The sequence below is a fragment of the Diabrotica virgifera genome, chromosome 10, assembly GCF_917563875.1.
Source record: "Diabrotica virgifera virgifera chromosome 10, PGI_DIABVI_V3a".
Taxonomy (NCBI): Eukaryota; Metazoa; Arthropoda; class Insecta; order Coleoptera; family Chrysomelidae; genus Diabrotica; species Diabrotica virgifera.
In genome coordinates, this window is record NC_065452.1 from 15,511,170 (window position 1) to 15,529,729 (window position 18,560).

Consider the following 18,560-nt stretch of genomic DNA (forward strand, 5'->3'; position numbering starts at 1 on the left):
AAACGATTTTAATGGAAAATGCTTAAGTTCTCTTGTTTTTTACAACTTAGAAACTTGAAACTTTTCCGGATTGTAGCTAATGATATGAACTATACATAATTTCACTTTTTACGTTATAATTGTTTACGTTATGCTTCACAAATAAACAATAAAGTGTCAAATTTTGAACGCTCCTATATTTGTTTATATAAAAATCGGCGCTTATTCGTTTCAAATTTCAAAACGATACGAAACAAAACTTCAACCAAAACTCGAATTAAAAAAATTCGTGTTTTTATCGTAGTCTTAGAAAAACCACCGGTAAAGACGTTTCGTGCATAGACGTTCTATGCTACAATTAACATTAGAATTCGTTTTGGCGTATTAATTAATTAAACGCCTTTCTTTAGTTCAATCGTTTGGGTCAAATCTTTGGACGTTAATTTGACTGCCTTTTCTTCAATGCAAATGACTAAAAATTTGCAGACATGCATTCGCGAGAAACTATACAAAATATACCAGGATCCGGATATCATAACATTCATTAAAATAGGACGGCTGCGTTGGATGGGACATGTAGAAAGAATGGAAGATGGCGAAATACCAAACAAAATATTCAAACAAATGCCAGTAGGAAAAAGAACAAGAGGAAGACCGAAGCTGAGATATTTAGAACAAATAGAAAATGATATAATAACCTTAAAAATAAAAAACTGGAGAAAAAAATCACGAAACAGATCAGAATGGAGAAGAATCCTGGAACAGGCCAAGACCCAGAAAGGGTTGTCGAGCCAGTGATGATGATGATGATGCATTCGCGAGAACAATACACGAATAGTCAATAAACATTTTTTTTATGTTTATTAATTGTTTAAATAAAAAACGATCTTGAAACTTTTACAGATTGTAGCTAATTGTATGAACTATACATAATTTCACTTTTTACGTTAATTACACTAGTCAACAAATAAACAAAAAAAATTTGCGACAGATGTTAAAATGGCTGTACCGTGGAGTTTAAAGCGCCCTGAATGCGAATTCAAACACTAAAATTTTCCACCACGTATAGATTTTGAGTTATCTTCTTCTTAAAGTACCGTGCATTTCTGCGCAGGGGTCCACGCGTACATTGTCTTGTCAGGTGAAATATTAGATTTTGGGTTATAGAATGCATCAAATATTGCTGTTTACTATAAAAATTCTTTTATACTATATACACATAAGTTCAGAACTAAAAACAAAAACTATAGTAAGTCTTTTGTACACAATTTTGTGCCTATCCCAATTTTCCCATAACACTATGTGGATTAACACGAACACACATTTTATCCTGCATAATAAAAAACTAGGATAGCTCCTGGTTACGGTTCCTAAATATTATAAGTTTTACTGGCTAGTAAATTCCATTTAAAAAAAATCCATTATTGTAATCTAGAACCTAGAGTTAGGCATGTCCTTTGGACAAGTGAAGGTCTCGAACTAAATCATGTAATTTAGCTTGTTGGATGCAATAAGGTGCTTTTCGTCGCTTTCGTGAAAATAAGAATCATTCTTTTCTGATACATCATCGGGTTTACTTTTATCGCCATACATTTCCAAATCTTCCTCCCAATTTGCCGTGGGTCCTGGAACTGGTAAATCTTCTCCATGGAAAACCGGCTTTATTGCTAAGATAATATCTGGATATTCAATTGTATGCTTGCTTTTCCTTGAAAACACAGACACTTTTGTCATGCAGAAGTAACAGTCGTTAAAACGGTTTAGGACTATATAAGTTTTAATGGGTAGGTTTACTAATTAAGGATTACCTTTGGTTTATTCTTTATTTAAATGTTAAAGTGCTATTCGTAGACATTAGATATCCCAGTGTTGTCAAATTATGCCCAATTTTTAGAAAAATGTTAATTTGATAACATCACTCCCCGATATATTACAAATGACTATTTTAAAAAAATTTTTAGTAAAATATTCATTACTCAAAAATGGTAACTCATTTTTTTTTTAAAATCACAACTCAAAAATCTTACGTGTTAGGAACTTTTTATCATCATAATCATATTCAGAGAGCAAAAATTAACAAAAAACGGCATATTGCATTCCAGTCGCAAATTGGTTGTAAACTAGTGTTAATTGTTTACGTTATGCTTCTTAAATAAACAATAAAGTTTCAAATTTTTGCCGATTCCGACTACTTTTCCTGTTTGTTCATCATATGTTTTATACATATTTTAATAAACGTGACGATATACTTTAATATTTGAAAAGTATAAGACTTAAAAATAAAAAAAACATGAAAAAAAATTTTTAAGAAACGCTTTTCTTTAGTTTCGAGTGACTAAAATTAAAAATATTATAAAAAATCAACCAAAAAGCAAAAAATAAAAAAAATATAAAAAATCTAACACATTCGTTAAAGAAAAGCGTGGGGCGAAAACCGTTTATTCAATGAAGACGCGCCACGCTTTTCTTTGACAAATGTGTTAGATTTTTTAAATTTTTTGCTTTTTGGTTGATTTTTTATAATATTTTTAATTTTAGTCACTCGTAACTAAAGAAAAGCGTTTCTTAAAATTTTTTTTTCATGTTTTTTTATTTAAATTTTTTTTGTGGAGTTTATGGCTTTGGTGATAACCAATTAGCTTTAAAATCGTTAAAAATACATATTTTTGACGTAACAAGAAAATAAAAATATAAAATAGAAATTTGTTTTAAATTCGTATTGTTAGATTTGTTCTCATCACGTGACTGCTTATGTGACAGAAGTGAGCGCGACTGCTCCCAGGTTACGCGGGTGCGACTCCTTACTCAGTTTCAGGGTGTTTTATATCCAAAAATATAATCACCCCTGTGATGTATCAAACACGTTATAAATAACATGCACGTTATCCTGCATTTACGTTAAATTCTACAAATTGATGTGATGTATGACAGATAACGTTTCTCAAAAGCGTTATCTGGTAACATAACATGTTCATTTTAACGGGATCTATTTAACCTCTTGTTATAAAATAACGTGTAGTATAAAGAATACATAAATATAACAAATGGGCAATTTAGTCCAGAATTTTGCCAGATTGTAAACGTCGGGTTATTAAAATAATTATATGATACTATTAGAAGGTTTGTTAAAGTTATTTTTTAGAAATAGTGTATTATTTTTTGAGGTTATGTTATTTGTAAACAAAAACATTTTATTCATATACTTAAATTAAGAAAACATACAGACTATAGAGACCAGTTTGGCCAGATTGGGTAAATCCATTTGTATGTTCGTTTTGTAGTTTATTTCAATCCTTGTTGAGCCATTTTATAACAACAACACGACAAGCAAAAATTAAATAACAAATAACATGCACAATAGAAAGAACACCTCACGGACCGAGGACCGGGAATTTCAAATAACATCTTGAGTCATCTTGGTCTTGGTTTTGGTGCAATGCAAGCAAGTGCCAGGCCAGATGGGCGAGTGCGATGAACAAGATGCGTACTTCGTTGCAGGCTGCATGTTTATGTCTGTCGTCCTCTAACGTATTCAATTTCTGTATACTGTTATTCTTGTCGCGCAAGACGATACTTTAACGTTTTGAAAATAACATGCTGGATAACGTGCACGTTAAAAACATGATACATCACATCTAATTTTTGGCAACATGTTACACAGGCTGTTATACTCAAACGTTATCTTAACATAACCTGTACACGTTATTTATAACGGGTTTGTTACATCATAGGGCTGAATATAATTATATTCAAGAAGGATTTTTGTTAGAATAAACATTGAATGGTTGTAAAACAATATATATTTTTTAGTACAAATACTTTACAAAAGAATGCAGTAAAACCTCCGTTAACCGATATAATTTGAGGAGAGGCAGTTTCGGATAATAAGAATTTCAGTTAATAGGAATTTCAGTTAATAAGAATTTCAGTTACTAATGGCATTATTTTTTGTATTCTTCTTGTGTCAAATTACGTTACATGTACCTACAGCTTACCTGGGCTATCTCATATAGCCATATATGCTCCTTTGAAGATCTCTAATGAGAGTGAAACACATGTAAGGGCATTTATGGTGCTCTCTGAATGAACTGAAATATAAGATGTCTCTCAATTGTTTCATTTTTGTGAAAAAATTTACTTTTTATTGGCAAAATTGCTGAAACTGTCAGCTGTTTCCGTTAAACAATGTTTTGGTTAAAAATGTTTCAGTTAACGGAGGTTTTCCAGTTTTACTGAACATCTGCTAGAACTCATATCAGGTTCCATTATTTATTATTTTATTTCCTACCAAACAAAGTATAGCTAGTAAAAGCACACATGATTCATCTAGAAAATATTTACCTGAAAATACATAAAATTCAATAATTTATTGACTTCGGGTGCTAAAACCTCTACTGTCTTTTCATATATCTCGACCCTATTTGGTTGTTCATTTGATTTTGGCTGTGGTATAGCTCTAGAGCAGCAACGCCATGTATATAACATGACAGCATGTTCTTGTCCTTCATCTAATAATTCATTCTGAAAAATATTATATTAACTTAAAATTACATTCATTTTATTTCTTACAAATATGTAAGAAATAAAATAGAAATGAAAGTCAATGGAATAATAACAGAACCCATAGAAACAAACACAGGAATCAGGCAAGGAGATTCACTAAGCCCTCTACTGTTTAACATAATCTTGGATGCAATAATAAAACAAGTGAAGAAAAAAAGAGGGTACAAAATGGGCGATAGAGAGATAAAAATACTCTGTTACGCTGATGACACCGTGTTAGTAGCAGAGTGCGAAGACAACCTACAAAGATTATTCCATGAGTTCAACATTAACGCAAAAGAAATGAATATGAAAATATCAGGGCAAAAAACAAAAAGCTTAGTAATTGCCAAAGAACCAATAAGATGCAAATTGGAGTTAGACAATCAAATTATACAACAAGTAATGACTTTCAAATATCTGGGAATTAATCTATCAGCCGACAACAATATCGAAGAGAGGTAAAAGACCAAATAATTAAAGCCAGTAGAACGGCCAGATGCCTAAACGACACAATTTGGAAAAACAAACACCTAAGATTGGAAACAAAGGCCCGAATATATAAGTCAGTTATTAGGCCAGTTATGACTTACACGGCCGAAACAAGACCAGATACAAGCAAAACACGAAGACATCTGGAAACCAACGAAATGAAGATCTTAAGAAGGATTGCTGGAAAATGACTACAGGATAGGGTAAGAAGTGAGGAAATCTGACGCATATGTGGGGTAGACAATATAAATACCTGGGTAAAGAACAGAAAAGAAGAGTGGAATGAGCACATAAGCAGGATGTCTGAATCAAGGATAGTAAGAATAGCCAGGGACAAGTCACCGTTAGGCAGGAGAAGTATAGGATGCCCAAGGAAAAGATGGAATGATAACTTAGGGGCAGACAGAATGAAAGGCACCATTGAAGAAAAACAGGCAGTACTGCCTATATAAAAGAAGAAGAACAAGAAGAAGAAGAAAATTACATTCATATAAAATACATCAAGAAAAATAAATGGATGACAGATGACATCTTGAAATTGATGAAACAATGGGTGAGTTCGGATTACCACATTCGCTGACTGTCGGCGCAAAGAAGCTTAGTAGTTTTATCCAGCGCTAATAGGGAAAGCTTAGTAAATCTCTCAGCGGCTGACTTCCAGCAGTGTTGTCTGACAGCTATCACTTACTCAGCTGTCCAGCCGCTGTGGTCATATGAACGCACCCAATGTTTACTTATAAAATCTAATGAAACAGAATATAGACATCTATAGAGAGAATTAAAAAAGAGATCAAATTAGCCAAAGAAAAATGCATGAGAGAAAGCTGTGACAAAATTGAGGATGTGATATATATACACAACTTATTTAATGTGCACAAAAAGGTAAAAGAAATAAGCAACATATTTAAAAATAAGGTTCCTTTTGTACTAGTTGACAAAACTAGTAACATAATTACAAACTTAAAAACTACATAGTAACATAATAACAACAAAATTATTGTAAATGATAAGAAATAAGAAAAGAATGGTACAGTGGAACCCCGATAAGTCAGCCCCTGATAACCTGGAAGTCCGGCTAACCCGGCCCGATTTTTATCAGACAAACATTTCAACAATAAAAATGTATGTAGTATAATATTTGAGAGATAATGGATATTTGTGTAATTTGAACTACATAATATACGATAGTAAAAATGACTCATAGCACATGACGTTCATTGTCTTGTTATCGGAAACCACAGACACCTGTAGTATCCTTTATTTATTTCAAACTGTCTTAGCATTGTTTAAATAGACTAAAAGATTGTTAAAAAATTCTTTTTTAAACAATGGTCTTAGTCTTCACTGTTATTAAATAACATAACATCGTTTCGATTGAGACCATATTGTGTGTGTAGTACACAGTCGTATTGTTCGCTTCCGTTCTGTAATCGTTTGTAAATCTATTCAGATTTTGTGTTTGCATGTTTTTTGTCTACGTAATGGCAACAAAACGTAAAAAATGTTGTAGTGACAATGGAAAAGAAACTAGAAGCATTAGGTAGAATTGATAAAGGCGTAATTGATATGTAATTTAGATGTATACTGTGCATATATATTTCATGTTATTTCAATTATAACGGAGTTTATCTGTAAGTATACCGTATTTTATTAATTTTTACCATTTTCCATTTTTTTAAATTACTGTTCGCCTATTGCATTTGTAATCATTAGCGTAAGATAAATCTTAAAAGCTACTGACAAATTTGGAAACTTAGGGGCGAATTCGTTCTCATAAATAACCCAAAAAGACGATAAAGCAGGAATAAATTGTTTTCGCTACAAGTCCTGAAGATGGACTATATAAAATATTTTAACTGCAGTAGTTCACCTTAAATTTCAGGTTCAATATCATCAGTATAGTTTTCATGTAGTTTTGAAGCACACTCATTTATTTGAGTATATACTTAGTTTACTGACTCATACTCTGTCAACTGATGACTCAGCTCAACAATTAGCTTATCCAAAATTCGTAGATTCGTCTCAACCTTGTAACTTTTCTCCACCCTGTAGAAAACTTCATTAGAATTAGCATCATGAAAATGTAGTTTTCTTGCTCGCTTTTGTTTGCTCTCATCGCAATATTCAGAGTACCCATTGTAGATCGCAGTCCTTCTGCTCGTAGCAAGCAAAATTATCTCTTTGGGACTTTAAGAACGCCAAAAGTGAATTTAGAAGCTGAACTGCAGTTTAAAGTTCAATATCTTCTCTCTGTAATGATTTACTGACAGCGTTGATGAGTTCTAAAATCATTGCCCAAAATTCATTAATTATGAATGTTTCTGTTTTGACATTTCTTTCAACAAACCCTTAGCCTCATGAGCTGTTTCAGCTTTCTGATTAGGGTCTTCAGCAAGAGTATGAAGAGCAGATTTGAAAGCATTGTAGACAAAGCTCATGTTGCATCAGCCCTTGCAATCCATCTAGTGCTGCTTGTTCTTTTAAGGATAAGGTTTAGATTGTGGCGAATGGAATTGCTTAGTGGAGTTTCATTTAAGCATTTGATCGTAGTTTCCCAATGGTGGGTAGAGGCTGAAAAAAAGTTGTAAGCGGACTAAACAATTCCAAAATAAGATATTGCTCCAACGCAAGTTTTAGCAGCACTTACTCCAATGAAAGTGGGTGTGTGGCACAAGAAATATGTAAATTGCAAGTTTGTTAATCTTATATAAATGAGCCTGGAGCCCGTTGTATTTGCCTGACATGTAGCGAAAGGCATGGGTAATAAAGGAGAGGGTTTCGAGGGGTGCTGACTCATTTGTTGCTCTTGCTCTTATTACTTTTCTAAGAAAGCGTGCAGACTGACAGGCAGTACTGTTCCTTCTACCAAACGGCATTCATTAGCGACTTATTCTCACAACATAGGCTTTCTATGTGAACAAAAGTATGCATTGTAATGTAGTTTTATATGTCCACCATCACTTTTATGGTATAGCGTGATATTCGAATTTTTCAACAAAATATAATTTATAATTTTTATTTAAACCTAGTCATTATTTTTTCATTTTGGGCTATGCGAGGCCCCCTTTGGGACTGAGGCCCCTAGGCAACTGCCTACTTTGCCTAATGGTTAACCCATTAATGGCCAAAGTATCGAAAACGAGACATTTCTTTAATTATTTTTTTTCTATGATTTTAATATGATGATTATTATATTTTATGTATTGCTCTTTTATATAGATAGTTTATTGACGTGTTTGTTATCTTAATGGTCTCAATTACCTGCTGCATAATTTTTGAAATAATAAACAAAACACTCCAAATTTAGTAATATCTGTGGGTGCCCTTTGAGCTCGCATAATAAATCACAAGATATTTAAAATTCGACCAAATCAGCATTCCTTGTTCAATTAGATATTGTAGAATATTATCCAAACATGATTTGAAACATGACTAGTCATAAAATTTTATAACGCTTTAAAGATAATGTTTCGTTTATGAAACTTTGGCAGGATCCATGAATTTATGATTAATATCAGATAGTCTACTAATAGTCCAAGAGCTGGAAGCCGGATTTTGCTCGTGATAAGTAATATGGACAAACTATACAGGGATATGTTGAATTAGTCACTTTTCCACACGGGCGGAAACCAGAGCGGGGGGCGAGAGTAGTTTTAAGGGGTCAAAGTCGCTGTTTTTATTATTTTTTTTGTGGCGCTCATGATTGAAATAGTGCACCAAACTTTGGGAATAAGTAAGTCATGACGTAAATAAGTAAAATCTCCATTGGCGAAACGCTGCGTGGGGGACAAAGGAATGGGGCAGGGATAAATATAAAAATTATAAGGGTTTTTTTGTGACGTTCATGATAGAGATAGTGCACTAAAATTTGGGAATAAATAGGTCATGACGTAACTAAAAAAAATCTCCAAGGGTGGAACGTTGCATGGGGGATAAAGAGTTGGGGGCAGGGGTGAATATAAAAATTATAAGGGGTTTTTTGTGACGTTCGAGATCGATATAGGGCACCAAAATTTGGGAATAGGTAGATCGTGACCTAACTAAGTAAAATCTTCAGGGGCGGAACACTGTGTGAGGGACGGAGGTAGTTATAAGGGGTCAAAGTCTCCTAGATAATTTGGTATCAAATTACAGGATTCGAGTAAGAAGTAAAAAGTGGTAGTGGCCCTTGTTTATGAACTTTGTAGATTGCACAGTTGTAAATTCATGGAGAATTTACAACATTGCGAATAACTATCCCAATTGCAATTCCGTTCTTCGTTGGTTTTGTCACTGATACTGAACGAAAAAAGATTTACAGTAAAAACAGCTGCTGAAGAAGTTGACTCCGAATCAGACCCAGCGCCAACACCATCCAAATCAGCATGAGGTCGTTCTTCTAAAGGAAGTTTGCCTTCTGATATTCAATATGACCAGATTGGTCATAACATCGTTCGCGAAAAGGAGGAGGGCTGTAGACGGTGGTGCAGACTGTGCAAAACTAACTCTGTTTATATGTGCGGAAAATGCAAAGTTCATTTGAACGCTGACTGTTTTAGTGTTTTCCATAAAAAATGAGATACCATAATGACGCTATTGCCATACTACCATACTGCCAAGTGATAATTTTATTTTATATAATTAACTATTGTAGCAATATCTTTAGTTTTTAATTGATAGAACTAAGAAATTTCATTTACACACTATAAAACGTATAACTTTCAATTTACTACCTATATTATGCCAAAGTTTCGTTAACGAAACATTATTTTTTGTATATTGCAATTATTGTTTATAATTTTAAGTAAAATATTGTTCTTATACCTTTATTTATAAAGTATATAAACTTGAATTGCGAAAAATCTAATTATTTCAATGCTTGGCCATTAATGGGTTAATCCGGCACTGTTCAGAAGGAACGTTTTATTAAATTATACCTATTACATAGTAATATGATTCAGAATAGCAATGACTAACACTACTTTTATGAAAATGAAGTCACTTCTTTGCAATAATCATCTCAGGTTAGAACTAAGACAAAGAATAGTTAAGTGCTATGTTTGGTCTGTACTTTTGTATGGTACAAGTGTGAACTTGATCAGAATCAGATAATTCTGATATGGCACGTAAAAAGAAGATAAAATATATAATTACCAAGCTTGCATGTACAGTAGCTTCTTCTATGTACTTAGCTATACCAGTGACAAATCCATTTCTATCTTCAAAATTAGTATCAAAGTTTGCTTGATAAACTACAGAACATGGTTGTGCTTCGATGCAAGGTTGTTCATCTGGCAAAGGAAGTTCATCCAAGACTTCCACATTTGATAAGGCATCATTTAGAGACACTCTCTCATTTCCAGCCATAACTGATCAATTATTTTATATCTTGTGAGTAACTAAAAACTACCATATAGCCGATAAAACTTAATAAAGCATATGATTAATTATAAAGTGAGGATTATATAGTAATTATTGTAGTTTATTTAAAATTAAATAAAGGAAATTCAATGTAAACACTATTAGGTGCGGCAGCTCAAAGTAGTCAAAAGTAGTGTAAAAACATCACAAACATTGACATATTGACAAATACACAAATTGACAGCTGACAGATGAGTCACTGTCGTGTCGTATGACATAAGTGTTAAGGAGGTGATCGACGTACGAGTATCCGCTGGGAGCGTTAGGCGGCCCCTAGACGGTCAATATTAACGCCAATATACCGGGTGGTGAATCGTAAAACGGGCCATAGGAAACTCAAAGTAAAATTCTAAACTGTTGAATTCCTGCTTCCCTAATTATTTTATATCAAAAGTCATGAGAAAATATTTGTAGATGATTGAAATCTGTATTAAAAACAAAAGTTAAATTTGTTCTACGATTTAAACGCATTCCAAAATTTTGAAAAATATAATGCATTTGCCACAGTAGGTATTTGCGGTGGTATTTGTATATGTGTAAAAGTTAGGCCGCGCGTTACTATTTAACTGACAGTGCTCACACCATTGACTGAATAAAAAATCTTTACTATTAATACTTTCTCCGCAACTGAAGATATCTTACTTATCAACTGTATTGTTTCTAAACAATAAATGATAAAATAAAAATATTGACAGTTCAAAAATGTGAAAATAATAACTTCATTGTGACAAATTATTGCACTGTGTGTGGCCTAATTTTAGGCTGAGAAACTGAAAAATGTATTCCATTTAACGAAATAGAAACGATTTAAAACACATTCCAAAATTTTGAAAAATATAAAACATTTTCCACAGTGCCTAGGTATGTGTGTAAAAATTATGCCACACGTTACTATTTAACTGACAGTGGGCACACTATTGGCGCAACTTTTGCGTGATACTCCGAAAAATGAATTACAATTTTACCAAATTCTGGAATATGTTTAATTCGTAGAACAATTTTAACAGTTGTTTTCAATACAGATTTCAATCCTCTACAAATAGTTTCTCATGTATTTTGACGTAAAATAATTAGGGAAGCAGGAATTCAATAGTTAAGAACTTTACATTGAGTTTCCTATGGCCCGTTTTCCAATTCGCCACCCGATATTATAGAATATAATGTACAATAATATTAGTAGGTCGACCCACACGATGCAATATTATTGCACAATATATTAGTTCCCGACTGAAAATGGTGCTGTCAACATGTGGAATAAGACAGCGAGTTGTGTGGCTATTGCATTAGTTGTATCTATAAAAACGATGAAGCAAAATAAACGCAGGTGGATGAAAAATTGTTTTAAAAAAGGAATAAGTATACGCATGAAAATTTATTAAATAATTTAAGAATTATGTCTGTATTTTTTGATTATTAATTTGTACACATTCTAATAAGGATAGCTAAGGCCTTTATTTTGAATACGGATAACTTGAAATTGGTAATTAAAATAATAATTATGATCTAGGGCAGAGGTTTTCAATCTGTGGTACATGTACCACTGGTGGTACATATCATAGTTTGCGGTGGTACACAAAACACGAAGACACAGCCAAAATCCAGCATATTTGTAGTTAATTATATTACCTAGCTAAGCTAGCTAGCTATAGTGGTCGACGTGATATCGTGTATTGTCCGTCTCCAAAGATCTCTCTCTCTCTGGTCATTTCTTTTAACTCATGCATAGGTCTTTTACATATTCCTGTAAATTTATCGATCCATCTTGTTAAGGATCTTCGGCCTTCCACCTTTCCTTGTATAATTAGTATTTCCATGTTTTCTGTGTTAGCTCTCATAACATGTCAAAAGTATTTTAATTGTTAGAGATGGACTTTACTGGCTAACCTTTAGCTCTCTTAAACTTGAATTATTTGTCCTATGGTCGGACCAAGGAATTCGTAGCATTCGTCTCCAACAGACCATCTCAGTGGCGTCTATCTTTCTCCTTTCCGATTTTCTCAGGGTCCAAGATTCACATCCGCGGAAGGTCAGTATTGAGAATATTAAGCAGTTGATTAACCTCATCTTTAACGCTCTTGAAATTTGACAGTCCTTCCATATTGTGGTCATTTTTGCTGTGACAACTTTTGCTAGATCACATCTTCCTTTTTATTTCTTTCTGTAGTGACCCTGTGTTTGTGATTAATGATCCCAGATATAAGTATGAGCTCACAACCTCAAACCGGTCAATGTATTTGTTAGGTGGTACCAAAAATAATTAAAAAGAATTTTGTGGTACATGACTCAAAAAGGGTGAGAACCACTGATCTAGGAGGTATTAGTAAATATAATAAAGTGCCTACGCAGAATATGATTTTATATTATTGAAAGCCATTTGTGTTCTGCTATACGTTTGTTACAGGTTCTACCAGTTTGACCGATTTAAGTTTTTGGGCAATCAGCACATGTAAGTAGGTATATATACACCACTATGGAGGTACACTATGTATAGGTACTGTAAAGTGCTTTTTCTTTCAGCCGTTGTTCTTAATATATTTGCTGGAGTTGTTCTGAAGGCTGGTGTTATTCTTTTCTTTTTTATGTGTTTGGTTAGTTTAGTTGATATTTTGCCTATAGAAGGTACTGGATTTTTTCTCTGGTGGTGTGGAAAGACTAATTTCGGGGCTTTCTTATGCAGTTCTTGGTTTAAAATTTTGTTCTTAACATCTACTTAATACCCTTAACTACTCAGTGGGTTACAACCCTTCATGGGTTTTAGTCGACTCGACAACATACCTCCACTGTTCTCTGTTTTGGGCAACCTCTTTCCAATTCTCCACGCCCATAGCTTTCAGGTCTCCCGCTATATTATCTCGCCACCGGAGTCAAGGGCGTTCGCGTGGTCTTCTTCCAGTTGGGAATTCCTCCCACACCAGCCTTATTGTTCTTTGGTCAAAATGTCTTCTGATGTGCCCTGCCCATTGGAGTCTTCTGGACTTTATTTCTTTTATGACGTTGGCGTCTGGGTCAAGTTCTTCGAGCTATTTGTTGGTACTTATCCTATATTGTCCTGATGCTTCATCCAGCACAGGCCCAAAGATCTTCCTTAGGATTTTTTTCCCAAACACGTAGTCTCTCTTCGTTTGCCTTTGTTATCGTCTACGTTTCGCTTCCATACATCATAATCGGTCGTATGATTGTTTTATAAACTTGTATCTTCGTACGTCTTGTTAGTTGTTTCGATTTTATAAGGTTTTAGAGGGCAAAAAGACATCTGTTGCCGGCCTGTATCCTATTGTTTATTTCTTGTGATCCGTCATTGTCTTCAGTTATTGTTGTTCCAAGATACTTAAATTCTCTAACGCGCTCAAAGTTATTAGTCATCAATGGTGATGTTCTGACCGATTCTATCTCTGCTTTGATTATTGCGGCTCATATGCATATATTTCGTCTTATTTTCGTTGATTAGGAGCCCCATCTGCTTCCTTCTCGAACCTCACGAAAGTCTCCTTCATCCTTAATCGGGTGTTTCCTATTAAATCAATATCGTCTGCATATGCCAATAGTAAGTTTGGTCCTTCTCTATGAAATATTGTAGTCGGTTTTTCGATTCTTGCACTTCTGATTATGTGCTCCAGAGCTAAGTTGAAGAGTTGTGGTGCAAGTGCATCTCCCTGTTTTAGTCCATTGTTTATTTCGAATGTCTCCGAGTATTATTATCCAACTCTCACCTTACATCGTAACCGTTCCATACACATCCGTATCAACCTGACTAGTTTTTTGGAAAGCCAAGTTCCTGCATCGCTGTCCGCAGTCTATTGAGAAATTCACACCGAGAATGCAGTACGGCTAAGATAGGGCAATACATTTCTAATGAGGAATAAACGCACAGGGTTGTCGGTCTTCATCAGCTGTTGATTGCTCTCAAGAGCGTCGCACAGGAACTGTGGCAACACTGAATGCGTATTCCTATCTTAACCGTACTGCAATCCCAGTGTGAATTTCACGTTAGCCCTGCATTCTCTATCAAGTGCTTGTTTAAAATCGATGAACATCTGATAAATCTCACAATCAAATTCCCAGCATTTTTCCATTATCTGTTTTATTGTGAATATCTGTTCAATAGTAGAGTAGTATTTTGTAGATTGGTGCAATAACCCCTTCTTTCCATTCATCTGGCATTGTTTCTTCTCGCCAAATGTATTGAATTAGCTTGTATTTAGAACTGTACAACGCTTCTCATCCCTGTTTTAAGCACTATGTGGGTATACCATCGCTACCTGGTGCCTTATTATTTTTAAGTTTTTTAATTGCCTGTGTTACTTCCTCTTATGTCGGGTATTGGTCTTCTATTTCAGCTGTATGTACTTCTATGTTTGATATATTTCTGCTAAACTGGTCGTCTAATAGTTGACAGGAGTATTCCTTCCAGGTTTTTAGGATATCCTTGTTATCAGTGATAAGCTGCCCACCGTCGTTTTGGAGGAAGTTTCCTGTTCTTGCTTGGTACCCGGTCTTGATCTCTAAAACTCCTTTGAAGAACTGTCTTGCTTGTTTGTTCTTTCTTTTTTCTTATATATCTCTGATTATTTGTTCATGATACTCCCTCTTCTTCCTTTTCATTAGTTTTCTTGTCTCTGTTTATACGATTCATTGTTGTTGTACGAGGGGTTTTGTAGCATGTTCCTTCTAGCCATATTTCTTTCTGTTTTGTTGTTCATCGTCATCGAACCATTTTTTGTTGTTTTCTTTTTGTGTCCTAGTATCTCATTTGATACGCTTGTCAGAGCTAATTTTATATTTTTCCAAACTGAGTCAATGTTGTTATAGTCCTCTGACTGTGTTAGAGCTATTTCTATAGCCTTTTAAAATTTCTGTTCTGTCTAATTATCACGTAGAACTTCGGTATTCCAAAATTGTGTTGGTATACTCTTGTTGATTTTTTGGGACGCTATTCTTGTTCTTATCTTCGTTTTTACCACAACATGATCCGTGTCTCCATCAGCCCCTCTGAGGCTTCTTACGTCTAGGCAGTTACTATCCATCCTGGCATTTACTAGAACATGATCGATCTGATTTCTTGTGACGTCGTCGTTGGAGACCCATGTTTCTTTGTGTATTTTCTTGTGTTCGAACATTGTTGATTTTATTAATAGGTTGTGGGACGCTGCAAAATCTATTAACCTTGTTCCATTATCGTTGATGACATCGTGAAGACTATGGTTACCTATTGTTGGTTTTTACGCTGCTTCCTTCCCAATCTTTGCATTGAAATCTCCTAAGATAATATGCATGTCCTGTTTGGGGAGATTATTTGTCAGTTCCTCTAGTTTCTTGTAGAGGTTATCTTTTACATTCTCTTCCTTTTCCTCTGTGGGTGCATGGCCAGCAACTAGGGAATAGCTATGTAGTTGTCCTTTGAGTCTGATATAACAGAGCGTTTCGTTAACGGGCTTGAATGTTAAGACTGACCCCACAAGACTTTCCTTGACTATAAAGCCAGTGCCAAATTGATGTTCTTGTTCGCTTACTTAATGCCCTTGATACTTGAATAACTATTATGTATCTTGTAACAATTTTTTTTATATTATAAGATTAGTAAATAATTAATATACCTGTTGGATTAAATTTTAAACCCACTAGTACTCATTACGGGCACGCCTATGGCCGTTTAAGTAAATAACTACCCTTGGCTAAATTTATTATCATAACGGTACTGGCACATTTCGTTGTCGGTATGACAAACGCAAATAACTGAGTTTATTATTATAAACGGGACCATTTTTTTATTGCAGCTTTGCCGAAACACAATGTTTTGAAAATAGACCGAAAGTCCCTGTTTCGTATCTGTTTCGATCTGTTTCGTATATAAACCTCCCAAGGAGTTCACTACTAAGATTCCGTTAGGTATTCCATCCTATTCAAAGCGGCAATGGTATTGCAATGTTTTATTGCCACTTTCCGTTTCAGTAATATTTCAAAGGATTGGTCGCGTTCACCAGAATTAATCCGAGTGCAATCCGATTAATTTGCGCTAAATAGCTGACAGTTTTTTTACTAGTGAACGACTGAATTTTGACATTCGATTGAATGTGTTCTGTGTTCCATTTGTTTGTTTTGATTCTAATTATTTATATATAACCTAGACAGTTTTCTTTTTAAGCATTAAACAATTAAACTGTGTCTAAACTAAAATGGATAATATTCTTGAAGATTTTTTGTTTGGGGACGAAATTATCCATCAATTTGCAAATGCCGTTATACATTTAGCGGATGTACCTACCTTAAAATATTCCAGAAGCAGTGGCGGTTTCTCCATAAGTGCACATGTGCACGTGAACCCCCAAAATTATTTTCACACAAACATTCATATGTAAAATTTCTCATCCTATAAATAACATTTTAATCTAACGATACAGTAATTGAGATCCGAAATCACAGATCCAAGGAGTATTTAAGTATGTATCTAATAGGTAATATTTAATTATTTTTATTCTCTTTCAAAGGAGAAACTTCACGGATGCGAGGCCTTAGACAGAACCTCTCGTTCACCGCTCTTACGGTGGTTCCTATCCCAATGACTTTTCATACGGCAAAATACAACTCACCGCCCGCCTTTCTTCCCCTATAGCCCACAAGCTTAGATGGCCATAAGAGCACAAGTTGGATGTGATCTTATGGTGTTTTTAACGTGCACGGCACACGTAGATTCATTTTAATTTTGCTTTCGTGAAGTTCGAATTTCGGAACAATATTAAGAATGGAGGGATTTGTGGATGTGAATGTTAGCATGGAATATTTAAAATCAATTAAATTTTCTTTATTATATTTAGAAGAAAAATTAAAAATGTCGAAACCAAATTTGTTTATTAAGAATGTACCAAAGTGCAAAGGTCGGGATTATAAATGATTATTTAAAATGGAAATTTATGAAAAAACTTACAAATTGTGTAGGTATGCTACTATTCTACTATCAATACTTTTTACCGCTTTCCGTGTTTCCTACATATTTGGAGAAGAGGAAGCATAATGAATAAAATAGACGATACGATTTTAACTATCCGGGGCAGTCCACTTAAGTAAATTTTTGATTAAAAATAATTTAAAAGATGATTTTTCTGAAATAATTTGAATTCTTCAATTACTTGTTACGATGCCAGTGACAACTGCAGAAACAGAACGATGCCTCTCTGCATTGAAACGTGTCAGTGTCAAAACTTTCCTTAGAATGGCTATGGGCTAGGATCGACTAACTGCACTCGCAATGTTTTCAATTAAAAAAAATGATTCAAGAAATTCCAAATTTTACTGAATTGGTCTGTGAATAATTTATCTAAAAAAACAGGCGACTGACTTTCGTTACAAAACTTGCTTGTAACATTTAAACACTAAATTATAATAAATAGTCAATAAAATATATTATTTATTGTAATTTTTAATAAGGTCCTTTGATTTTACAATTTGACGACAATCAAAATATTTTACCTACGAAAATATGGCCTCAAGGTCTTTTTATATCTTAATATTATGTGTGCACCCCCAATATTTTACACCAGGCGCCGCCACTGTCCAGAAGAATGAGATGAAATAATAACAAGGAATTAAAATTATTTTAAATATACATAAACCATAATTCAATATCCAATTTAGAGAACATTTTCGTATGTACAGAACTACTTTCCAGGTAAAATTGTATAACAAATTAATAACATCATGTAGTATATTATATTGTTATATTTCCAGGGACTATTTAATTGTATTGGTCATATCCACCAATTTGAAAACGGAATAATTCTATTGGAAAAAAATTAATGTTTAGGATTTGGATGCTAAGTAAACCAGAGAATTTGTTGCTGGAGATAGGTTTGGTTTGCGAAGAGCTCCGGACATAAGATTTTCACCCAAGTAATATAGAATTACAAAAAAATTGGAAATAACTAATCTTGAATATCAATGTTTATATTGAGTTTAATTTTATTGTAAATATTCTATAATATAATTTTATTGTAAACATTGTATTAACACATTTGTGGGCACATCTTCATATACAGACAGTAATTTCCCTTTGTAAGTCCATGCATATCCCAGGCAACCAACTGACGTCATATAACGTCGAGGAAACGTCAGTTTTGGTTGAATATATACACGTGTTTGAAAATTACGTCATA

The 18,560-nt window shown here is 33.9% G+C and overlaps 1 protein-coding gene across 1 annotated transcript in view; it reads right to left on the reverse strand.

The window, feature by feature from the left end:
- LOC114336529 (cytoplasmic FMR1-interacting protein) overlaps nucleotides 1–10,550 on the reverse strand; it is a 145,655-nt gene extending 135,105 nt beyond the window's left edge. Inside the window, exons 1-2 of the mRNA XM_050641484.1 lie at nucleotides 10,147–10,550; nucleotides 4,321–4,500 (exon numbers count right to left, since the gene is read on the reverse strand). Of these exons, the coding sequence (XP_050497441.1) occupies nucleotides 4,321–4,500; nucleotides 10,147–10,359 (393 nt within the window). The 5' untranslated portion in view covers nucleotides 10,360–10,550. The remainder of the gene's footprint in view (nucleotides 1–4,320; nucleotides 4,501–10,146) is intronic.
- Between the last annotated feature and the right edge of the window lie 8,010 nt (nucleotides 10,551–18,560).